Genomic DNA, 26,602 nt, shown 5'->3' with positions numbered 1-26,602 from the left:
GTATAGCAACTGCTCCAAATTTGAAGCTGCATTGAAATCAGCACTTAAAGCAGAAATAAAATCCTTTTCCTTCACAGTGATGGGTTTTTTCCACTCCAGTTTGACACAATCTGTCACAAAACACACACTATTTTCTTCTTAGGGATGCTGCTTTTTTACGAGTGTAAAGAATTACTAAATTAGATTAAATAAACAGAAGCAATTTCTGAACAGACCTTTTCAGACTTCACCCTCTCTATCAGGTTTCTGTATCTCTGTATTCCACTCACATTTATCTATGTGCAGACCCCACAAACTCCACGCTCACAGTTATTTTCGTAAGTCAGACATAAAGTACTCTGACCTTTCAAAGTGTCACACTTTGACTTAATACATGTAAGACACACCTGCAACTTGTCATAACTGATTTGATCTACACCAAAACTAGATAATAGATACTTAAAACCTGCTCTTCTATTCCCCTCCTCAAAAAGTGAACAACCAGGAGGAGAATGAATTTTGTTTTAAAATATAATTGTAACTAACTGTGCAAATAATTTATTAAAAGGGGTGGGTTTGCTAATCGCTGTCAGCTCTAAGCACCTTCCAAACAATTCTGACCACTGCTATGAAACAAACCAACCCTCCCTCTTCCACCCTGCAGATACAGCCATGGCCTCACAACTCACAGGCACGCGCCAGACAGGTAAGTCACGCTCAGCTGGGAAGCCCTAGGAACAGCAGTAATGCACCCAGTGTTAGCTGTTTTCAACCAAACCTGTTAAACCAATGACTCTTTTTATGTGAAGTTTAATAACAGACACGGATGCACATCGAAAAGTGAAGAGCTCCCTTTTTGTGCAACCTCTCTGGCTGAGTCAATGAGAAAATGACCTTACCAAATCTGCCTCTTGCTTGAAAGCCACGTGCCTGAGACCGAAAAGCTGTACTGAAAGCAGTCGTGCATTAGGCTTCACGTACTGATAAGCAACATAAAGCATAGCAGCTGAGCTCTATTTTCAACACAGTTGGGTAATAAAATAAAGATTTCAACCCCACAGTCTGTTTTCTTGAATTTATTTTTTATTCCTGCTACAAACTGGAAAGAACAGAGGTAGCAACTGAAAGGATGTGTGTCCCTGGAGCTGCAATCAGGAAGGAAAAAGTAACACATGCATTAAAAGGGAGGCAGAGCAGAAGAGCAGAAAGAGGCAGAGGGAGGGAGAGCACAGCTCCTTCAATCTTCCCACAGCAAACGCCATGCTGTGTGGGAAATAACAAGCACCTTGTCCAGCTCTGCCTTCTCCTGCCTAGCAGTGGGGCAGCACAAATGTCTGTCTTCAGGAAGCAGCACAGGCTTGGCACATCCCTTGTGCCCCATCCTCCTACTCTCATGCTATTGTGAGATTCCAGTTGTGAAATTGCTGGCTCTGCAGAACCATCATCTGATGATGCACAACACAGTGAAAAAAAACACATATAACAAGCACATGCAAGCAACCAACGGCACAGAAAGAAAAAAACCACACACTCACACCTAATAAAACAGACTAAAAGATGGCAAGAAGCAGGGATGAAATAGGAACGAAGCAGCAACTGAAGTGCACTACACAAGGAAAAGCACAGAAAAAAGCCTGTCAGGCATCAATTTATTGTGCAGTTGATCCGTAACTGGTTTTAAAACCATAATTTTTACTTCCCTTTGGGTACTGCATGTAAGTCTAATTGCAGAACACTCCCATTCAGATGAAGTATACAGCATGCAGCCTGGATTGGCTTTATATTCCCATCATACTATTCACCCTCTATAAGGCAAAAATCCCATGCCTTCTCCAGTCCCTGCTTCTCCATGGCTTCCTGCTATTACACAGGTGAAAGGATAAACTGGTTTAGTATTTCACAAACAGGATACAGAACAGAGTAATTTGTGATGAGTGATCTAGAAACAGAGGCTTTTTGGCAGCCCCTGTTTGCCCAAGTAGAGATGAAGGGAAAAGTTTAATTGCTCTGCCAGAGTTACTAACATGCTGGTAACCACACGCATAATCTACAAAATTGTCTGAAAGAAACCCAGATGTGCTACTGAGATTTGTTTATTCAGTTTTTAAACTGGCCAATACCGTGTACATTTGTGACACCGTCAGAAGCATACCTGACTTTATCAAAGCCAAGACTGGCACCCTGCAGTCATGTCAAGACAGATTACTTCCACAGCAATGCTTCACAAAACCTGTCATGAACCAGGAACTGTAATACTGCTATTCTGTTCACAAGCCCCCAGACTATTTAAAATCCAGGCAACAGCTATAAATCCCCTTCTAAACATGACACTAAGAGAAACTTCGGGAATATTCAGATCATGCCCAAAGGCTTCTCAGTCTGACCACGTTTCACCTCAGAACACACCGCTGCACACAAACAAAGCACGAAACCACACCTGGCCTACTTGGGCAATGCATTGTAAATGTAGTTCAGAAAACCAAAAACAATGAGCTCTTTGCTTCCAGGGACATGTCATGCTCCCTGCTACTGTGAACACTTTGCCACTGGGGCAAACAATTCTGTTTCCACTGACCTGATTTACCCGATACCTTGCTTTTCCATGTCATAGGAAGAAATACCTGGAAATGCGTCTCCATGTTAACACTGTACAGCTAGAATAATTTCTAGTACCCAATGCAAGCAATGAGAAGAAACTGATTAATGACATTTTGAAACAGTTAGTGGCTGAACTGGGAAAGAAAGGCTGCAAATAAAAAACACTGGAGTAGAAACTGATTTAAAAAATCCTAGATAAAACATGTACAAATAACATCAACCATATAAAAGATCTATTCTGGAACATTTAAAAACTCCATAGCTTACAAGTTTAAAGCACAGTCAATGGAAATACAAAAAGCTACATGAGATAACAAATATGCCACTAGCAATTGAAAACCGTACCTGAAAATCCTGGTCTTATGTTTTTTGGAAAAACATATTGGAATATGTGAAACAATACATTACTTTTAGGATTTAAATGGCTAAAAATGTGAGTTCATGCAGTGATGTAATATTACATTAAATCATGTAAGTACTGTTTTTACATGTTAAATTAGTCTCACGCCAAAGATAATTAACACACGAAGCAATATTTATGGTATGCGTGTGCGCACAACTGCATCTAAAATTAAAAGATCCCAGTGAATACTCAAATTTTGAAGCTTTTTCCACCAATTCTAGTTCTGCTATTACAACATTTACAGAAGGTAGATATTTTAAAATTTCTTTTGAGAAAATTACATACACACACACACACATGTTTTTTCCAGGGCCCTGTCAAGATTATCAAAGGTCTTTTTCAACATAGGAGAAAATGACTACAGTCCAACCCTCAGCCTTTTGAAATCAGTGGAAAAATTTCCATTAACAAAACAACTCTGCATCTAACCTAGATCACTACATATACAAGGGGAAAAAATGCAAAGAGCTATTCACAAACATGCTTTCATGCACATAAAAGAGAAATGGGGAATAAAGCCACAAGTTTTGGAGGGTGTGGGGTTTTGGTAACTCACTTGGTTGTCACAACACGGAACGCCACGTTTAGCTAAGCTACATATATAAAGATACAATTCCAACTGTTCCAAGTTTGCTACATCCTAGTCAGCAAATGTGACTAATATCACATGTTACAGGGGCAACACATCTGTAACTTTTATCCTATTATTAGTAAACTCACACAAAAATACTGAGCACACTCCGCTCCAGACTTCTAGAAATTGCAATGAGCCACACCATTTCAGCAGTCCTTCAGCACACTGCCCTCCTCAACCACTAGTCTCCTGCAAAAGAGCTCTGGCCTTTTAATTATTTTTTAGGTAGATAGATAAATACAGATATCTAAGTATATTATATGTTTATACTGTTATATAGATTATATACTCTTTTTATATAAGTTTTATATATATACACACATGTATGTACAACCCATATGCATGCGCGTGCACACACATCACACACACACACATTTGTTCGTGCTCCACTTGTTTATCTACCAAGAATTGCTATGACTAACACATCTGACTTGGGAATAACACTATCAGCAACTAGTGCTAGACTTGCAGGATACTAATTCCTCAAAATGTAAAGTAAGGAACAAATGTTCAAAGATAACTGAACTGCCACCTTTAAGTCTAACCCTAATTCCAAACTGCCAACACTCCATTGTACCTCCACTATAAACTGCCCACCAAGCAAACTACTGACCTTGCCAGATCAAAGGAAGCAATAACAAGGAAACAGAGACACAGAATTCAATGATTTTATGCATGACGGTAAAACGTCTGAGTCTGTTTTGTATGAAAGTTCAGTCCTCTCAAACTTGGAAAATGTATATTTATACTTACATGTGTATTTTATACTTATACTGTATTTTACATGCCAAATACCACACAGTCAAGCACCGAGCTTCAAGGCAGAATTATACATAGAATCATTGGGTTTAAAAAGACCTTTAAGATCAAGTCCAACCGTTAACTCAGCAGTGCCATGTCCACCACCAAACCATGTCCCTCAGTGCCACATCTACATCTCTTTTAAACAGCTCCAGGGATGCTGACTCAACTGCTTCTCCGAGCAGCCTGTGCCAATGCTTGACAATACTTCCAGTGAAGAAATTCTTCCAAATATCCAATCTAAACCTCCCCTGACACAACTTGAGGCCATTGCCTCATCTTATCACTTGTCATCTGGGAGAAGATACCAACCCCCACCTCGCTACAGACTCCTGTCAGGTAGTTGCAGAGAGCAGTAAGGTCCCGCCTTGAGTCTCCTCCGGGCTAAACACCCCCAGTTCCCTCAGCCGCTCCTCATCAGCCCTGTGCCCCAGCCCCTTCCCCAGCCCCGCTGCCCGTCTCTGGACACGCTCCAGCCCCTCGATGTCCCCCTTGCAGTGAGGGGCCCAGACCTGAACACAGGGTTCGAGGGGCGGCCTCAGCAGTGCCCAGGGCAGGGGGACGGTCACTGCCCTGGTCCTGCTGGCCACACTGCTGGGGACACAGGCCAGGGTGCTGCTGGCCGCCTGGGCCCCCTGGGCACACTGCTGGCTCCTGCCCAGCCGGCCGTCACCCAGCACCCCCAGGCCCTTTCCCACCAGGCCCTTTCCAGCCGCTCTGCCCCAGCCTGTAGCGCTGCGTGGGGCTGGTGTGACCCAAGGGCAGGACCTGGCCTACAATACCAATTAAAACAATTACTTCACTTTACCAAAAATGCATCAGCATAATTCTTACTTCATAGTATTAATCCAGAGCAGATTTACTGATGAAAAGTTCCGGGGAAAGAACGAGAAATAGCTTTGTCAACAAGCTGACACTATGGTGTGAAATTAAGATACAGTCAAAACTGTTACGTAATGGGTTTGTTTATAATTGGTAAACTTTTTGAGATAATGGATTTCTTTTTCCCTTGTGTTTCCACCAAATCCCCTACCACACAAAAGGCAGGAAAAGGTTTTGAAAGGCATTTTTACACTGTGTAATTTTGTGTTCCATTTCAGGGCCATATTTTCAGTAACTCCTGAGTAAAACCAAACCAATTACAAAGCTCTGCAGGTAATTTGCACAGAACCCATTCAGATGGTCGTAAATGCAGAAAAATCATTTTCACAATCAACATTTACTCAACATTTCAGATTTCCAATTACACAGCTTAAAATACTTCAGTTCAGTGTAATCTTAAACCAGCCCAGGTTCTGCAAACCAGGCAGATAATGAATTTTTTGACCACTAATTAAACTGCTGAACTGCAAAGTTAAACTTTTTCTTGCTTGACAGCAAGCTACTGCAACATGAAGTTGAACTAAAAGGAAAGGGTTAAGATCAGAAAAAGAAGAAACTACAATTTGTTCTGCTTTTGCGATAACGTTATGGCAAAATGATATATTTTAAGATGCAGCTTTTAGAATTACAAGCTTGGTGAGAAGGCTGCAGAGAACAATTCCCCACATATTAGAAAAAGTACTGGTACAATGCATTGGAGCAACACTTTATTTTTTTTAACTCTTGTAATGACATACTACGTCCTAACATATTACAACCGTGGTTGCATTAATTCTACCATCAACGAAGACAGAAGTCAATACTGGTCTTAGATTTAAATCATGAAGTTTAATAAACACATAAAGTAGAAAAGTAACACTGGAAACAGTATTAGTGATAGCATATCATTATTGGTTTTCTGTAAAGAAACAATAGCTCCAGAAAAACCATAGACAAAAAAAATAAATTCCTACACTTCAGCACAAACATTTTAAATAAAGACTCCCAAACCACGGCCTCATATAGGATGTGAAGGGAGAAGGGTCGATGTAATGGCATTTATTAAAGTATTTCTGATGCAGAGGAGTGGAGCAAAAAAACAGTTTACAGGTTGGATGAAGTATGACCTGACTTCATTGTGAAACACTGTATTCTGTAATTATTTATTGCATTTACTATTCATATGCACTCAGTTAAGGGAAACAGCACGATAAAACTCTTTTCAGCCAGATGAACAATAAACATCTTTTCTAAATTAACTAGGACATCTAACTTCTCTTTGGAATATTCTTATTTTGCTTATGCAAGTAACATTTTTGCAAAGGCTTCAGAAGCAAACTACTAGCACCTTTGATTTACAAACTACGGTGTTGTTTAAAGAAGGGCTTAAAGTAGAGAAGGTCCCTGACAAAACGCATTAACTTCAGTGCAGAAATCATAATGCTTATCTTTAAAATTATAGGGGTTTGGATAGTGCATTCAAGCTTTTCACAGCAGGGATAGGGGACTATTTGAAGGAGGTCAGCAGGTGTTCAGTCCTTTTTCTGTCCGCCAAAAAGCTTGAAGTAGAAACTCCTGGCAAGTTCCCTGGTGGGGGCTCCCTGCTTTGGGGCAACCTGGCAGGCTGTGATCCAGGAGGTGCAGCTTCCACACACTCCTGCCCACCTTCTCAGGGTGGGGAAAGGGAGCAGCTGGGATAAGCCCTTTTCTAGCCATAGCCAGGTGGAATACAACTCCTCAGGAATCACAGCCAACTGAAGTAAATTAAAGCAGACCTCAGGCTACCTTAGATAGGGCTGGGCCACGCCAGAAGAAGAGAAACATGCAGCTGTAATTAGGATAGAGTTCAAGGAACACATACTGTCTTAATAAAAACATTTTACCGCTTAATTTGGTCTAATGTTAATAGTTTTACAAAGGTCTTTGTAGCATGCCTTCTGTCCTTCCCATCTCTGCAGCCACAAATATACTAGCAAGTCTAGGTGGGAAGAAGCATGAACATAAGGGAATCTTAGCTCTGCCGTGTCGTTTCTATTTTTACTGCACTCAGGATTTTTGAATCCTAAAAGAAGGGACCAGAGGACAAAAATTCTACTGCAGTGCCAGTGCTGAGAATGAAGGTATTCCTCCTACCCAGGAGATGAGTCAGGTAGGTAACTCAAAACAGACCCTCCCTGAAGACAAGCATCTTACCAAGCCAAGAACCAAATCAGAGAAAAACACAAACTGGTATTCTTAGGTTTTACAGAACTGTGGTAGAAGCGGAAAACATGAGTTCACTTCGAGAAAATTCCTGAAAGCAGAGGGCTTTTCTAGAAAGAGGAGTTCTCTAATTTTTTTCTAAAATCATGAGTTTTTCCTTTGGGAAGTGAATTCATACAAAACCCGAGCTAACAAATTTAAAAATTAAGTCTTCAAAGAGAAATAAATCTGTCTATGTCTACAGGCTTTTTTTTTTTTAAGGAAAGAGGATGTCAGGAAGTTGCTAGAGCTGGTGGTGAGATTTGTTTGCATATTTTTTTGCTCTGCTTCTGTTTTGTGGGTTTGTACTAAGTCAACCCCTGTTCTTTGAGGTTAAATAAAACCACAGATTTTTGCCTGAACACATTTCCAGTCTTCAAGGTCCTCTCAGATCTTCTAACAAAGAACTGTATGAGAACTTGTATCTGGTAGAAGGTCTTATATCTGATAAGATTGATTTTAATTAAAATATCAAGTAGCTGTTTCACACCACAGTGCTTATTTCCCCTCACATCACTTGCCCCTTCTGTTCTATTACCATCATTGTCATTTACAGAGATGAGACACAAACAGACTGCCAAAATAATGTAGTTCCCTGTGGCAGGGATTGCAAAAATTGCACCTATTAGCGCCTCGCTCCCAAAACTTAAAATCAAAATAATGAAACAAAAGAGAGGGGAGGGAAAGGAAATATAATTTCCCCCTTTCTTAAGTGCAAATTCTTGATGTCCACACCCTCCCATGGGGGTTAGACTGGTAGAAGAACAAACTGCGCTCTGCTTGTTCACATACCATCTCAAGGCTTTGGCCAGCAGACCAATCTTACCAGTTTTCAGTCTCCTCCTCATCTTCTTCAGAAGACTGTTTCATATCACATCTTCTGGATTTCTGCTGGATCCCAGCCTGGCTCAGTTTAAAGCTGCCTTGGAACAGGCAATGTTCTGCCATGCAAATAGCTCCAGGGACAGCCAACGTGAAGCACAGAGATAATGATACACGTTCGGAAAGTGTGTTGTGGTTTGGAGCAGGCGAGGAAGAAGCTGCCAAAGCCTTTGCAGAGTCACAAGGTTAAAGCCTTTCTACACGGAGACTCTTAGGAAAAACACAGCACAACTATAATCCTTAGGGGCAGCAGCCTAAGGACCACTGCTGCTCAGCCTCTCAAATCAGAGTGTCCGTACAGGACTATGAAAGCATACACTTTTTAAAATGTGCTAACATTAGTTCATTTGCTGCACACGGGGAACGGGAATCTATGCACAACCTTCCACCCCTGGATGACATTGCTGCTCAGTTTTTTACTTTTGTATCGTTGAAAGTGCAAGGTATATGCTGTCATCTATTTGCTGGGAGGCCTCTGTCTCCCTCTCACTCACCAGGCTAGGAAAAAACAAATGAAAGGTGAAGGGAAACTAACAATGTTGTTCAGATTAATTTAATTCTCTCTTCTTATCATCCAGAAAACAATAGAACAAGAACTATTCAAGAAAGACAAACAGGAACTGCAAAGAGGGATTTCAGTGAGGACACACTGCAGAAAAGAATAGCAAGGTTTGCAGGGGTACACAAAAACACTGGGCAGGAGAGAAACAGCTAAGGTAAAGCAAACCAGTCCTGATATTTTCCCTAGGTACGTGAATATGAGATGGTAGTGGAAAACACCTGCATACAACCTAATGCCCCATACAGGCATAACATCCCTTACATTGGGTGCCAGACAATTGCCTGAGTGCCTGTCCCTGCCCAAAGTCAAAGCTTCCAGCATTCCCTAGCATTGTCTCCTAACGTACTACAGAAAAGCGTGTTAAAAAAAAGTTAAGGATTAAATGTACTCTATGCACAGGCCCACAGAAGTTAGGAAAAAATGAAAGTAGCTTAACTGAAAACAAGTGACCCTGGCTAGATGTCAGGGAAAGCTTTCTAACTAGAAGAGTAACAAAGGACTGCAGCTGAGCTCCTGGGAGGCTACTTTAGTTGAGGATTTTGAAAACAGATCAGACCAAAAGAACCTATAAAGAACGAACCACATATTTGTGACCATGCTCTCATGTAATGTAATTCACTACAAAACTACTATATAATCTATACATCGAGTTCCCTTCTACACCTATTGGTCTACGGAAGCAATCCTAGCCATTAAGAAATGATGACTTTACCTTCAAGGAAGAAAAAAATAATCGTAACGCTTTAATTCTGAGCTTCCTCACAGAAATAGGTAGGCTTGCTAGTTTTAGGAGTCAGCAGGGTTCATGCTTTTGAGTTCCTCTCTGCAACCATGACAACAGAAAGTTTAAATTATTTTAAATGAGAGCAAGAAAGAAATTCCAAGACTTTGAGTTGATGACAACACCAAAGTGAAATCCATTATAAGAATCAGACTGAAGCACTGCCGACTTGAAGCCTCCCAGAGAAATCAGAGACCCTTGAAGATACCTGTGTAAGCTGAATTACACCACTACCACAACCTGTGCAGGCTCTTAGCCAACAGCAAATGAAAGGTAATGCAACTAAATCCCCTTATTGCAATCTAAACTAAACTGAATTACTAAATATTTGTTATTCATGCATGTGGATAGCTACCACAGCTAAACACTTACCAGCTTGATCATTTGACCAAACCTTTCCACAGAAACTTTTAAGAATCAGCAGAGCCCACAAATAATACATGCAAGTAAAAGATTTCAACACTGTAGTCCCACTGGAGAGCTTAATTTTAGACAGGGTAACACACCTACCCGAATCACAGAACTTTCACCTCCATGCCACTACATAAATGACTCTGACTGTGAAACCTTCCTTTTGAAATACAGTTTTAATATGTTCCTATGTGAAGAGCTACAGTATTGGTTAGAAGCAGGTATTTCTTTTTGTCAGCAACAGCTGTTCCTTAAAACTGTTAAATCCACATTTAATTATCTGTGATGGTTTGTTTATTAAAAATACAGACTCACCAACACAAAACCCTCTCTCTTCTGTTTCTAGCATTGACTAAGAAAATGCCAACTCACAATGCTAAGATGCTATATCCTAGTTTCAGCTCATGGGTCTCAAATACACCAAGTGTCATAAAGGCACCTTGATGTAAGCGATACTGTTGTACTGGTATTTACTCTGTAACTGGTAATTCAGGCCTTGAGACAGCTTTTCAGAACTAACTGAATGCCAATCTTTAGAAAAGACTTTTGAAAGACTCTTATGCAAGCATCTGTATACTTCTGAAAATAAGTATCATGCCTGTGTCCTTTGTGCACAATTCCAGTCCTGCCTATGGTTACATGGTACAGGAGAATCACCATTGACATTGTTAGGACCTTCCTCACCAGGTTCCAATAAGATCCTTCCAATTTCTCCTTTTTCAAATGCCTAGGGTTTTTTCCTGTTTTGATTTGAATTGTTTGTTTTGATACATTATTTCCTAAATGACATTTGTGACAATCCAGCAAAGCACAGTATTATTTTTCTCTCCTGTAGCAGAAACGGGTGTGAGCTGACTAAAGCCTAACCACTGACTTGACTTACTTTGGCTTAATCAAGTGTCACTGGAGGATATAATTCCCGGTTGAAGCAAGAGCCCAAAACCAGAACAAATCTTTGTTAAAAATCCTTTTAAGCAGATTGAGCCCTCTATCTAAATAGATTAAGAAAAAAAAAAACCCAACCAAAACCAAACCACAACGATCATCTGTTCTACCAGTGTTCAAACAAGTCTGTTATTTCACCAAAATACTTTTTCAGCTCTAATCCTTAGCATAGATAGGTATACACGTTTCAAGATGCTTTAACCTTCTCCAACATATTCCTTTTCCCCCAAGTGAGTAGCCTATATAACATGAATGCTATCATAATATATACCCAAACAGACTACAGGCAGATTGTACTTTTTTTGCCATGAAAGTACATCCAGTTAGTCAGAAAGGCAATTTCTGCATGCAGGGAAAATCTTGAGGTTTGGGGATTTGATGGGCTGGCAGGGCTGATCAAATGGGTTTGATAGATGGTGTGTTTTGTGTTTTGATAAGGTCGGTACTTACTGTGGAATTACTGCTATGCCTTTGGTAGACAAGCAACCTCTGCAGCTTTGTGTTAGAGATGCTTAAAATCTTCAGGCTTGCCTAGAAACCTTCTTCAATTCACACTGCTACTGGAACCACACAGTGTTCCTCCCTCCAGGCCTGCCCCAGGCAAGGGAGGTCAAGCTGTTAATGTTAACCTATGATCTTTCTCCCTTAAGGAAAGGTTAAACTTAGGTAAGTACAAAGTATTGGTATAAAGTGTTCGAATGCTGGGTTACCTTTATCTTTTTTTTTTTTCAATGAAAACAGAACACCCTTAACCAAAACTGTGACAGCCATGCAAGAACCGGATACGCATCAGTCCAGAGCAACTCACAACATGCACTTGTAATTTGGGGCAGATGCCTGGTGCAATTTACTCACAGCAGAATTCTGCAAATTTATACTGCCAGAGCAGCAACCCCAGACAATTCAGCTATTCTGCTACTTGAGACAATATTCCCTGGACTGACAACTTGGCCTTTTTTCTCCTTCATCCTAACCTGCTCCTCTCCCACGCTTGGCAGTTCGCTCACCGTGTATTGCTGCAGCCCTAGGCTGAGATCTCTCTCAGACAGTCTGCCTTTGCGTTGGCTGGCTGAGGAGTACTTTGATGTTTTATCAGTGTGCTCAAGCGCTACCACAACTTAAACAATGTGGCACTCTACAAAAACTCCAGCCCCAACTTTATGCAGGAGGAAACAGCTGTACACTTGAAAAATAACCTACATCTCCATGTATCATGAATGCTGGAGCATAAACTAATAGAGTCAAAGGCATTGTTTAATTAAATGTTCAGTTCCCTCTTCCAGGTTGAAAATGGTTAGTGCTCCTGACAGAGTGCAAGGCTTCCTTTGTGTATACTTAAAACAATCAATTTCCTTTAAATCATTCTTCTGGTTCCCCACTCCTGCTTCAGACTTAAAAGAGCTAAGAAGAATCATGCTTTTCCCTGCATTATGATTTTTTTCTCCTTTTTGCAAGCCTGTACTGAATAGAAAAAGCCTGTATCAGGCCAGTCAGGTTTCCTGTTGCCCTATAACTGTTCTTAACTCAAAATACAAGCACAATTTGTATGCGTGGTGAACTTCATAGCAAACACTTGCTTCTTAAAGGTGCTATACACCCTGCTTGCTCCTGTAATTTACTGCTTGAGTATATTATTTCACCTCATTTTTTGTACACTCAGAAATCAATGTTCAAAATTCAATTACACTACTTTTCTACAGTTCAAGTGATTTTTCTTATCCCATATTCCTTCTGTATGCAAGAAAAGGAATATGAATCAGAGCAAGCCTGAGAAACTAGATAATAAGTAGCAGCCTGTTAGATGTCCTTCTTCTTACAGATAATAATACTAAGTCCATTTGCTCTATGTGCTGAGATTTATATAGGAAAAAATTTATATTAAGATGAAGAACCTTAATCCAGTTCTGCTTCCAGGCAAAGGCAGAAGAAACTCTACCAATTTCCATAGAATTACATCAATCCACTGGTGGATTAAGATACAAACACACATAGTATAATTACCTCAAACTGAGCACAGAGATTGGCATAGCATACATTTACATAGCTTTGAAAGACAGGTGAATGCAATAACGAATACTGGCTTGTACTTTTATGTCTTTTCAAGCGCATGCTTAAGTGCATGCTTCAGTAGAGCTTGCATATAAAAATGTAGCAGTTTTGAATCATCATCAAGAGAAGACACATGGTAGGATTAAATAATACTGAAGAAAATTTCACTTGCCTTTTTCTTTTGGAGTGTCTTTGGGTGCGTTACTTGGTTATGAAAAATTCTGGATTAATATTCTTGGAGGGAGGGTTTCTATAAGCACACTATAGGTATGTCACACACAGCAACACAAGTATTTCTGTATGCTGCCCTACTGCAAAGCTTCAACCCTGACCTATGTGATACTCATAGATAAAAAAAAAATTTCTTCTAATTTTTTTTAAATCTATAAAATAAAAAACGTCATGGGCTCTGATACAGGCTATGCAACAGGAAAAAAAATGCACATCTGTAACAAAAAGCTGGGTTTCATTCACTTTTAGTAAACTCAATACAGGTGGTTTCATTCCCTCCCAATAAACTTTCCTCCCAACAAAGTACGCCAAGTCAGAAGCAAGCTTTCCTGCAGGACTTCTGCCTTCTTCTGGAGTTTCTGCATGCCACAGGAAAAATTCTGAGCTCTTACAAAAACACAAAGTGGACAAATCACTGCAAAGAAAGATTTACATCAAAAGAAAGGAAGTACCGAGGAACTGCTTTCCTTTTGACATTTTACAGATTCCTCTCCCCAAACATCTTAATTTCACCAAGACCCCTCTAATTTCTGTACAGACATGCACAAAATGTCAAAAATAAACCTATTATTTTTCTGACCATCCACGCTGACTTTTGTTCACCTGCTCAGAAAGCAGCAATCATGAATAAACATGGTTTGCGCTGCAGTTTGTCTTTAAACAAAGACTTCAGGAGAAAGCTGGTGAAACCTGCTTCTATAGCAGATTTTTTTCAGGAAAGTGGTAAAAGAGAAAAAACAGATCTAAGATCACAGAATAAAGATTCAGTCATGAAAACAACAAACACAGCCTTCATGCTCTAAACAGCAAAGCTCAAGACCTGAATACTGATGAAAGGCCAAAGCTGACTAAGAAAAACTTTAACTTTTATTTTAAAAGTAGGAAGTTTATACATTTCTTTTATGTGATCAACATCTAATATCTTTGTACAAGATCTAACACATTTTATTTTCAGTGTTATCACTTACTAATTGAGTGTGCTCACAGAAAAATTGGGTCCAGTTTGGCTCCTCTTGAAGGTGCTGCGAAAGCACACCGAAACACCTATCATCTTCACTGGAATTGAAACCAGGCCCAGCGTCAGGTAGTCCCTAATCAGTGGAAGGCTTTGGAAACTCACTGTTGCTCTCGCAAGAAAAGGAAATGGTATTACCAAATTGCTGCCTTAGGAAGAGTATTGGCTTTTACAGAAACAGCCCAGGGACACTGGAGAGACAGCTGAAGGAATCACAAGGCCAAGAGCTTCTTATTAACAGTAAATTTCATCCATACTAATCTGGAGTGGTATACTCCCCCATTTTTGGAGAAAGACTTTTTGTAGAGGTCGTTTTAAAGGCACTATGGTTTGTCAAGCCTTCACACAGAAGAACAAATGACTACTCAAAATAATCCAGAATAAATGTGGTAGCTTTGAGGGACACCAAAAGCTTTTGTTTCCGAGTATGATCCCACAGCTTTAGAGGTTGCTATGTCCCTGGTGAAGAATATACATGCTGAAAAAAGAACTGAAGTTTCATGTTGTACACGAAAAGAAAAGGCATATGGGCACATGTTTAGGAACATCTAGGTCCTACTAAGGGACTTTTAGAGAGAGAAAAATAGAATAGAGGGAAGAATAGGGCTGAAGAACCTGACATCACATCAAAACAGAAGAAAATATTTGATCTTTTGGACTTAAGGGCTTCATTCCATCATGAAAATATCATTAAAAAAACACCTTTAATCCCACTCACTCCCTCCCCTACCAAAAGCAGCCAATGCAAATTAAATCTAAAAAGCTGAGGGCAAGTCAGGACATTCATGCACCTCTTCAAAAGGTTCCACTACAAGGTCTTGTGGCTTGCTTGCTTTCTTTCACAGAGGAAACAGCGATATGAGAAAAGGTTCTTGCAAGTGTAACCATGCTGTCAATTTGCATCTCTCCTTCATTTGCCCAGGGCCTTTTTCTCCTGATCATCACCACTGAACTTAAGCTACCTTTCTCCTATGACCCCTCCTAAAGTGTCCTAATTTCCTCTGCAAGGAGATCCAGGCACAGTTGCCAGGATCATTTCTGCATGGTCCCCAATTTAAACAGCTTGGTTTCAGTTGTTCAAGCCATGCTTCAACATCACCCAGCAACGCATGTGCCTTCAAAGCACCCCAATACGTCATCACCCCTTACAGTCATGCTATGACAATCAGAATTATGATAGTCTGAGACTCAGCTTTCTTTCATTTTGGCATATTGAATCAACCAACCGACCGTACAACCAAAGGCTGTCTGTCAGCGTCAAGCAGGCTTCAAAGGACCCCCAAAGGAGGAGGTCTGGGCTGTGTGCAACACAGTGTAGATGTGTCCAGCTGCACCACTTAGCAGGATGCAACCGGCTCCTTGCACTCCCTCATACTGTCCTCCCAGGCTGTACAGACACGGACACAGAAAATTGCAGGAAACAAGAATGTGTCAGTTCCTCAGCATGAACACTGGAAAAGTAGTAAGAGTCATGGCTTTCCAGTCCCATTTGGTTCCGACATGTGACCTCCTTTCCCTCCAACAGCCTTGATGAGAAGATTACACAACTTCAAAAGCAACAGCCATCTTCCATACCATAGGCAAAGAGATAACACCACAGAAAATTAATTTGAGCAGAGACAAGGCCTAATGCAGTGTTATTCCGTGGGTTGGCCAACACCACCTAGTTTTGAGGACAGTTTAAGATGCCCCCAGTAGGAATTTGTGGAGAGCCTGCTTTCATATTACGTGTCACACCAATACTCAGAGATTACCTCTTTTCTGAAGTGGTATTTAACCATTTGCTTCAAGTTGTAAGTCAGTGCTGAACTCACTCCTCATTACTCATTAAGTGTTCTTCCTCATTTTTTTAATTCAGAGCAGTTAGTTTTACCAGTTTCCTGTGGCACTCACACATGGCATTACAAAAACTATATTTTCCTTTATGGTTCTAAATGGAGACCCTTATAAAGACAACTCTTGTTCTGGTATTCTGAGGGGGAAAAGAACTAATCCCCATTACATTCCTTCTAGCCACCATTCATCCACCAAATAGGAAAGACGTTTATCACAATTTTTTTACACTGTAACACTAAGAATGTGACTAAAACTGATGAACCAAAACCAGAACTGTAATTTTTCCATATCTGATTTATTTAAAAGGTTAATAATAAACCAGATATTCAATATTTAATAAATTAAGAAGTGGGTACTACTATCGATAGAAAATATTTTTGGCGGCACTACAATAACCTTTTCTCAGATATAAATGAGAACTTACAGTGAAATACAGAGTATGTGGAAAACAAGAACCAGGTCCAGTGGTTTTCATCTAGACGTCTGTCTTCTGGCTCAATCCTGCAAGATGCTCAACTGCCTTTAGTTCTGCAAAGTGTTAAAAGCATGCGCTTACATACACTAGTAACCATGCTAAATTTTACCACTAATTACATAGGGAAACTGCAATTTTCTGCCTTCCAGATACTCTTCATGCAATTGAGATATAAAAGATCTTCCTTTTCCATTACTAAAAGGCATTCCATCTCACACAGCCAAAGAATTTATCCATCAATGCATTCAGATCTCATTTTCCTGAGAACATAGGAAGATACTAAAGTGCTGAGCCACTTATTATCAGACAGGCTCATTCAACCACATACAGATTTTACCCACATACGCAAAACTTGAGGAATTACGGAAAGACAGACTGTCTTCTTGTCTGGCTTATAGAGAGCCCTTTGTAGCCTTGCAAAGTGTAAAAGGTAAATACTGACAAACAAACAAGTACAGGCACCATACAAAATATATCCCACTTTTTCCTCCACATCAGTAACTCCCCATGACTATAATGACTTTATTATACATTTTAAATGTAAGCGTAAGGAGCAGCTGGATTTCACAGAATGTAAATGATCCCTCTCAATAAACAAAACTAATACAAATACCGGTAGGAGGGAGGGTTTGCCACTTGTATGCACTTCCCCATGTCACAAGAAGACAGAATAAAAAAATTCACCAGGGGAAATAAGATAGAAGGCTTTGTTTAAAAGGAATCCGTACAAACCTCTGAGATTTCTAACAACCAAGCTTTAACATAACACCCCTGACACTATAGGTTAATGGCATATTCAAGTCACTAAAGATTTCCATAAAGAATGATCAAAACATCCCTACACGGGTACTTTAAAATTGTAGTTGCTATTTTCAATAATGTTGATGTATACGAACAATTCAAACAATTGAGGTGTCTTTTTTCCAGCTCTGGAAAGGTACTACTAGAATTACATTTTATGAAAGGTCTCTTCCCTTGTCATCACAGCATGTATTTTCCTCCCTTGCTCATATTCCCAACTCTTTCTCTGCGTCACCCCACCCGCCACAATACTACTGGTTTTCTTTTTCTTTTGCTTTCCACAAATAAAGAACGCAGATCCTCTGGCTATGTGATTGCTGCTGTGTTCTCTTACACACCTCAGACTGAACCATTCTGACCCATTTTCATATAGGTAAGTACCTGCTTCACAAGGAGTCACTAAGCACAGTCCACTTCTGACCAGTGGGACAACCGATATGGTATGTTTATGGTGATGCTGACATTTTAGCTTTAAAAAAATCAGTATTTATGGTCACAAACCAAGCAATACAGACTTCTACCAGAGATAAAAAGGCACGTTTCCCACTTTGACAAAACAGGCAGATTCCCCTGGCAATGCTGCAGCAAAACCAAAGGAGCAGAGTTCTCATTTTTCAATGTTTCTATTGGTTCTAAGTAATAGCATGGGTTGACCCCAAGCATATCTCTTTGACCTTAGTGCCTACAGTGTTCAACCATCCACAACACAGGATGCAAAGAAAGAAGTAGGAACAAAAGCACAATCAATGCTAAAATTGCAATCTTCATTTTAAACTATGAAATTAAATTGGTATGCTGCAAGCACAAGATACGATCAAAAAGGCAATACCTAAAACACGTACTAAAAATGCAGTCTGCAAAATTCTACCCAGATACTGAAATATGATTATTCACCTGCAAAGATCTCAGTTTTGAATAAAATGCAGCTAATATAGCTGCTATATCACTACAAAAATCAAATCCTCTTAAGGAAAATAAGAGTTTAAATTAAAAAAAAAACTACTGGCGAGAATGAAGAAAGTGAGACTGCATCAGTAATCTCCCATCTTTTTACCAAAAATACAGATATTAGTAATGATGCAGCATGACCAAATACATAGCTTCTCATTTTCTTATATGTGTTCAATACCATCTTGGCAACAGATATTTTACAGCGTGACATGACATCGAACTGTAACTTCTTAATGAGATTCACTTTCTGAACCACCTTTTAAATTACTCAGTCTCTTGAAGAGTTCCCCTCGTATCACATAGTAATTTTCAGCAGCTTGCTTTCTTGAGGGGAAGAGCTGCAATTCCACAGCTGAGTTTTAGTTTAGAACTTTAATAAACTAAAATGAATAAAGTATCAACAGATGGTACTTAATTATACTAACTACTCTAATGTAAGAAAAGCTCAATCCAAGTTACAGAAATCCAAAAGCATTTAATAAAAAGGCTGCCTCACACAGATTACATTTGACCTGGTTATATTATGAAATTACTGCTCACTGAAACCAGCAAAACAGACCCCTCTGACAATATTATTGGTCAAACCTCAGGTTGACTAAGAGGTAACTTCATTTAAAAGTTAATGGATTTCCGCCTTGCTGTCATGCTGGTTTCATTAATTTAGTTAAGTGCACCTAGGGAAAATAAAGTGTCTCAGTGTTCATTTATTTTCTGGTTTTTCCCTGGGGTATTCAAAATTGCTGGTCTCATCTATAAAGATACTGGAGAAATTAGTAATCTGTTTCAAATAGGTGACAGTAATTTTGAGAAGTAGTTAACAGCGAGGTTTATGAGCCCTTTTGTTCCTTTCACATTTTTCAAACCATTTTTAAAGGACTGAAATAGTGCACAATTCCACATGCACCATCTTGTACTCAGTGCCTGGTCAGATGACTTTTATACCCATAATAGGAATTTAAGAAAGATCAGCATCATTCTAATATGGAAGTGCTATGAATTATCATTAATCTAAATTTTTGTTAAGATTTTTTTTACTTTTGTTCCTAAAAATGCTTAGATGTCTCGTATCTACAACATTAAAAAAGAACTGCAATCTACCATTAAAAAGATTTCTAGGGTTTCTGAAACACTGTACCTGCATAATTAAGAATTTTTCTCACAGAGAGCTGCTTTCCTTTTTAAAAAATATAGAGCTATAAAACAGCAGAAGTCACTATTACAGAGAATACATTCCATGTTCACATAGCAAATTACTACCAATTTGACTTTTAATGCCAACTCTCAATTAGAATAATTAACACAATATAAGATCTTTTTATTCGGCAGGCTCTATTTCCTGCTAACGTGTACATTCATCAAGCATTTTCACCAGGGAAAAAAACAGGAGCCTACCATTCCCATATTGACTCCTTGGGGTCCCCAGAGCCAAATTAGCTTGATGCAAAAGTGCACCCCATATTTTCTGTATATACTTAATTTTGAAGGCATGAACCCTGCAACATTTTGAACTACTGAGATTGAAAAAAAAACTCAACAAACAACAAACTTCACTGGGGAGTGAAAAGAAGAAGAATGCCAGAATAATCTCCTGAAAACTTTCTAAGAAATGGTTTGTTTACCTATTTCTATACATTATATGAAATCACATTGTCAATTATTCTGTAAGTTTCTTAACAATATGTATAATTTTCTGATGAGCTCAGGTTTTTTACATATTGAGTCGTTTAACACAGTTCCTAACTTAGTCACTATTTCAGGTATTTTTGTGTGGTTTTTTGGTTTTTTTTTTAAACCATGTTGAGATGTTGAAGACTGCATTTAGATTGTTGGATCTCATTCTCTTATATTCTCAGTGTATCATAAAGAAAAATCTGTCTGCTTATTTTCCAGACAAAAACCACACATTTTCTTTGGATACTGAGTACTTTATACAGAGATACAATTTGTAAGTGTAGCTTACAAACAATGCAATGCATCTCTGTAAAGATGGCCAGGCAGCCCTGCACATCACAGAAATATCAATTAACACCTTAACATACCAGGTAAGTGCTATGGTGGCCAAAATATCACTATTAGATGGTACTGCCTAATAACGTAATGTTACAGAACATATACTGTAAGCAAAGTCTTCCAGGAAGAATTAGTGTGTCTATCCTATTCATCATTTCTCTTATGAAACTTTGCCATTGGCCCATCACACACATCAAATTGAATAGGACTTGGTATAAAAGTAGTGCTCAGAGAGGAATTTCAAGGAATGCTTTGAAAGTGCAATGACCAGACAGCTTAAGACTCATCAGAGAGCTTGTTCACTGGAGAAGTAGCTAGTATGTTTTAAAGAACTTTATTCCCACTAAAGAAATACAAACATAAAGTAGAGATGCTTCATACTATTTCTAACTTACTTGAGAAAAAGAAAACAAAAATTTGCCTTAAAAAATGTTTGCAAGAAAAATAAGCAAAAGAGTTGTTAAATTCCTGTTATACACGTTACAGAATGGCCATTCCTTCTGAAACAGCTCATCACAAATAGGCTTCATAGCAGTATTTTCTAAGGGCTGACAGAGTTCTCCTTGATCTCCAACAAGTTTGTGCAACAAGGCACACCAGTCTCCTTCTTAAAGGACAGTTACTCCAGTTCTTAACAGAACCAAAACACATAATGCCACAACCCATCAGTCAGGTGTCATGTCAAAACACTACTGACATACCTTGTGACATCAACAAATAAGCTACACCTACTTAGAAGGTAGTACCGTACCATAAAAATGACTAAGTTATTGTTTAATCTACATGAAGATGAGTTCAAAGTAGCAGCCCTGGAAAAGTGATCATTTTTTCAGCTGATTCTCACCATATTTGTAGCAAAGTCTGTTTAAAACCTATTTCTTAATTGGCATCTTGAACATCCTTTTTAGAGGAAAAGCTGCCCCAATCGGAAACTACACACCTTGATCAGACAAACTGTACCAGCACCTGGTGAACAGTCTCTTTTAATCCAAAATAACAACTGCCACTGCTTTATTATCTCAAAACAATTGCTCTCCAAAATATCTCTCACTGTTAATGTACTACAGGTGAACATAAAAATTGAGATTATAAGATAGTTGGTGACCTTTCCTGATTATCTAGCTGTTACCAATCTGTCTGATAGGCTGGAGAGCCAGCTTCTGCATTTTCACACAATACTCTGACCTTAAACCACAGAGACATAAAGGAAGAACAGCAAGACGTATCACAGGGAACACTAAGAAAACAAACTATGAGAAGCAAAAGTCAATTTGAGCAACTACAAGAGATCATCACAAACCCTGCAGACAGCATGGCCCCCAGCAGACTAGCTACCTGCTACCAGCCTAGAGGGATGAGAACTTCATTCCTGGCTCTGGCATTGACCTGTTGCACGACCTTGGCAAAGTCATTCAACCTCTTTGCACCTCAGTTTCCCCACTTGGAACCAGAAAAAAACAATCCTTTCCCTTCCGTAACAAGCTCTTTGAAATACACAATGATAAGTATCTCTAAATTCCACTCAAAGCCTGTCTTCTGCAACCTCTTGCCCATCGTTCTAATGTGACATACAACTTAAAGCCCACTGTAATAACAAAAATGTGTTAATAAAAACAGTAATTCAAAATTATATTTTGCTGCATATAGCTGCTGTCAAGCATAGCAAGTGAGAAATAACTACCATACAAACTAAGCAACACATCTTCAAAATTCTGCATCAGTTCAGAAACAAGTTATGTATTTCATGCCATTGTTTCAGATCCACCGAAGAAACAAACTTGCCTAGGGCTCCTACAGTCACAGAACTCAGCCTTCCACTCTTCAAAGCAAATAGGACTAAATCCACTAATATCAAGTAAGTACATAGACTGTAAATAGCTATTAAATTGTGGGTTTTATTTCTGGCAGACATGCATCTGCTTGGGGGGAAAAAAGGGAACAAAATTGCTTGTGTGACCACTTAAAATCTTCTGCTCTTGTAATGGTTCAAGATTTGTGAAACAGTACCAAAAACATGTTTCGTGTATAGCTGTAAAGCCAATTAAAATTTGTGAAGACAAAAGAAAGATCACATCCAGTATCTGAAGTTCTAACAAAATCTTTGTTTTAAAATAAAATATGTAAGAACATTTATAATCTATGACTCTGTGCTGAAGCTGAAATCCTGTAAGAACAAAAATGAGACACTGCATTTTTAGATGTGTATATGCTAACAAAAGAATTAAAACATTCATATTTCAAACTTAAAGTGCCAAATGACCAAACATGACAAATTTTAAGTTCTGTTCGACTAAGAAATAATCATATAACTTCAGTGGAAACCTGTAGAATAAAAATAAATAAGAATAATCCCTGAGTAGTTTAAAATGGCGTAAGCTAGGACTCAGTTGAAAGAACCACTTCTGCCCTCCTCCAGCTGTGGAGTGGATCAGGGCACCCATCCAGCTGAAGACTAACACAGTAAAAGGAAAACCAGTGGTTACCCTTCAGCTGGACACACACTGCTCTTCTCACGCAGCTGCACAAACACTTGCACAAGTACAAAGGCAAGGGAGAGCACAATGGTGGAAACCATTGACTAAGGGAGAGGTATGCAGTTCCTCTCTAGTTTTCAAAGGCTCATGGAGCTACAGCACTGCAGTGTGGTTTCAAATGACACAAATTTAATCTAAAAAAAAATAAAAACAAAAACAAAACCAAAAACACAACAAACTAACAACAAAAAAACCCACGAAAAACAACAAGCCAGGCTCTACACAACTGGGAGATTCTCCTTTCCCTGAAGTTCCCTGCTGTGCGGTGCCAGTGCCTACCCCAAACTGTTAAAAACTGTTAACAAACTACTATTCCGTCAGATCCGCACACTGTTACAGCTGGCTTTGTGACTGCTCCATGGTTAGATTCAAGACAGAGAAGGAGCAGGTGGAAGGGGTGAAACCTTTAGCATCACACCACATTCAGGTCACACTAAGAATGGCAGGAAACCACACCCTCATCTTAAACTAAAGGGTTCCCAGCACTGCAAGTCACCCATTCTTAGAACAGCCACATTTTCAGACCCTTTCGCTCCTCCCACAGAACATTAATTTTTATTAGACACTGCACAAAGCAGGCACCTTTTAGGGTTTGGGTTCATGAAGCTAACAACAGAACTATCTTTACAGGTTATTCTTTAAATATACTTCTGTGACTGCACATTTACAGGTAACACAAGCATATATGCATGCATAACATACATACCCACATCTGCACATATAAAGAAAGGTAAGTTTTTAGGTAAGTAAGAAGTGTCTAAACTTGAAAGACCCTACACAGGTCCTGAAATCGAGCGTCACAGTGATTTGCTTACTCCTCTATGCTAAGCATGGATTTATGACCCTGTTTGCAGGCAGTTGATTCAGCAAAGCTTGAGAACACTCCATACATGTCGAGTCGGTAGTGCCACAGATTATGGTTAAAATTATATTGTTACATTTAGACTCCCTCTGCCCCCCGCCTTCGGGTTCTCCTTTCCCCAGTTCCTTCACCAAACTTTAATCATTCAAGACGAAACATACAGGCATACAGATTTTTATTCTTTGTATGTCTTAAGTAAAATAGATCAGCCCTTTCCAAAAGTAAATTTTTCAAGAACAGATTTATTTATTTTTTTTTTCCTGATCCAACACTGAAACCACGCTCTTCACGTGGATAATAAATTCAAGTCCCCGGCTTTTCAAACAAGGGTTTCGAGTGTCTGAGACATGCCCTTTGCTGTCATCAGGCTTAACCAAACAGGACCACGTTAAGGGCCTTTAGAAAAATCTCAGTTTTCACATGCTCTGTCAGGGCTCATTACCGCTCGCAGATGACTACTTTGAAGAGTTCATCCGCGCCGAGCGTGCTGCAGCAGCGCAAGAGCTGTTCCCACCGACCAGGCTGGCCGCCACCGGGCTGGGGACCGGGTTGGCGGCCACCGGGCTGGGGACCGGGCTGGCCTTCACTCCTCGGCTCGGGAGCTGCCGCCCCGCCGCCGCGGGGGGAGGCGCCCGGCTCTGCCCCAGGCCGCCGGCATGTCCCCCGGAGGCGAGCAGCTGCCGGGAGGGCTCGGCAGGGCGCAGCGCCACGGGCAGAGGGAGAGAGGAGTGACTCAACGCGGGTGCGCAACAGCCCGTATACAGAGCTCCTTTTCTTTTTTTCCCCTTTGGTAGCATGGACAGAAAAATACTTGCGTCAAGTGTCCCGAGTGCTCCGGAGTGATCGGCACCTGCTCATTTAAATAAGTATCTCAAAGCAAAGCCTCCAAAGCCACGGCTAGCCACCGACACGCGTCTTCCTGATTCATCCGTCCCTTGCGCGACCGCAACGAAAGTTATGAAATTATCTTTTCGCTTCCCGCGGGATCCCGAAAGCCCTTCTTCCCACCGCCGCTCCCTCCCCGGCTACCGAAGGGCGGTGGGGAGGCAGCCGCCGCTGGGCAGCTGCACCGCACGGAGCCTACCCCCGGGGGCTCTCCCGCGGCGCACCCCGCAGCCCCGCCGGCCGCCCCTACCTTGATGCCCTGCTGCTGGGTGGTGAGGGTCAGCTTGGACTCGTCCAGGAGCAGAACTTCGCAGTAAAATTCCTCCGGGACCGCGCAGAAACAGCCCATGCCTGCTGCGATGGCCGGGAACGGGGCGGGGAGGCGGAAAGAGCCCCGAACGGCGGCAGGCGGAGAGGGGCTGGGGCGCCGCCGGGGCTGGGCTGCGTCCGGCTCCGCGCACGGCTCCGCGCCCCGCCGCAGCGACTGAGACCGGCGGCGCTAGGGCACAGCGCCCAGCCCCACGGGGCGGCCCTGCGCCGCCGCCGCCATCCCGCGAAAGAGCCTGGACGGAGGGTGTCGGGCGCTCCCTGTGGGAAAGGGGGAGGAAAAAGACCGGCGGCTCTTAGGATGGCGCCGGGGGCGCAGCGCTCGCCCGCCGCTGGCTGTCACGGCGGCTCCCCCGCCGCTGCCGCCCCGGGGAGGAACCAAGCCGCCCACCCGCCCCGTCCCCCGCCCCGTCGGCGCACGTTTCCGCGCCTCCTCTTTGTGTGGAGCGGCGGGCGCCGTGGGAGCGCTCTCGCTGCGGCAGTGAGCGCGGCCCACCCGGCCAGCGCCTGCCCTGCGGCCGCGGACCCCGCTAGCGGCGCGGCGCGGCGCCCGTGCCTGGCGTCCCCGCGGGGCCGCGGCCGTGCAGGCAGAGCGCCGGCCGCCGCTCGCCTCCTCCCCGGGGGCGGAGGGACGGGGGCCAGCGCCGCCGGGCGCCGGGAGCGACCCAGCCGCGGGCAGCCGCCGGCCGCCTCCTGCCGGCCGCCGCGCAGGGCTCCCCCTGGCCGGGCGGCGGCGGACGAGGCGGCTTTGAGCCGAAGGCCGGCAGTCGGGCACCTGCCAGGCCCAGGAGCCTCCGCCGCCGCGCCTGAGCTGGCTGCTCCGCGCTCGCATGCCCGGCACCGGCACCGGCACCGGCGCAGCCCAGAGACCGGTCCGCGGCACCGCGCCGCATCTCACGGTACCCCAGCGGCATCACGGGTCCGGAGCCGGACCCTCGCTGCCCTCTCCCCGGGCTCAGCCGTGCCGGTTCCCGACGGTGGGGCAGGGGGGGCGACTGCCCCTGTCCTGGTGCCTCTCCCGGCCCGGGCGCCCCCCTGCCCCCCGGGCTCTCCCCGCCGGCTCTCGCCACCCGCGGCCGCGGCCGCACTCGCCGCTGCAGCACTGACCCCTGCTGGGCCCCGGCGGCGCGGCCGGGCCGGGCGGGGGGCGGCCGTGCCCCCTGAAGGGCGCCAGGCCCCCCGCACGGGGCGGGGAAGGACTTCGGGAGACACCGGTGAGGGGACCGGGAGAGGCTGGTTTTAAAGTGGCCTTGGCAGAAAATGTTTTTTTCCAGCATGCTGTTAAAATGCTGAGACTGCTACAGATATGTTAAATTTAAAAACCAGTGGTCCTGTAGTATTTAAAATAAAGACACACCACCAAAAACAACGACGAAAAGGCACTTGCAACTGCCTTAGCAGTTGTTGTCTATCGTTTCTGGAGCGCACGCCAGTCCACCTTTGTATTTTTATTGCTGCATACATCTATATTCTATGATTTTTCCCCCTCAGGCAGAAAATTAAGCCCCGATCCCACAAGTGCCTGTGC

The 26,602-nt window shown here is 42.0% G+C and overlaps 1 protein-coding gene across 3 annotated transcripts in view; it reads right to left on the bottom strand.

The window, feature by feature from the left end:
• EPB41L4A (erythrocyte membrane protein band 4.1 like 4A) overlaps positions 1-25,415 on the bottom strand; it is a 134,092-nt gene extending 108,677 nt beyond the window's left edge. For all 3 annotated transcript variants that reach the window (XM_055791468.1, XM_055791469.1, XM_055791470.1), the window contains exon 1: positions 24,998-25,415. In XM_055791468.1, the coding sequence (XP_055647443.1) occupies positions 24,998-25,096 (99 nt within the window). In that variant the 5' untranslated portion in view covers positions 25,097-25,415. The remainder of the gene's footprint in view (positions 1-24,997) is intronic.
• Positions 25,416-26,602: the final 1,187 nt, after the last annotated feature.

This window comes from Falco peregrinus, chromosome Z, assembly GCF_023634155.1.
Source record: "Falco peregrinus isolate bFalPer1 chromosome Z, bFalPer1.pri, whole genome shotgun sequence".
NCBI classification, from domain to species: Eukaryota; Metazoa; Chordata; class Aves; order Falconiformes; family Falconidae; genus Falco; species Falco peregrinus.
Note: the sequence above shows the minus strand (reverse complement) of the source record. Positions and strands in the feature narration are given on the sequence as shown.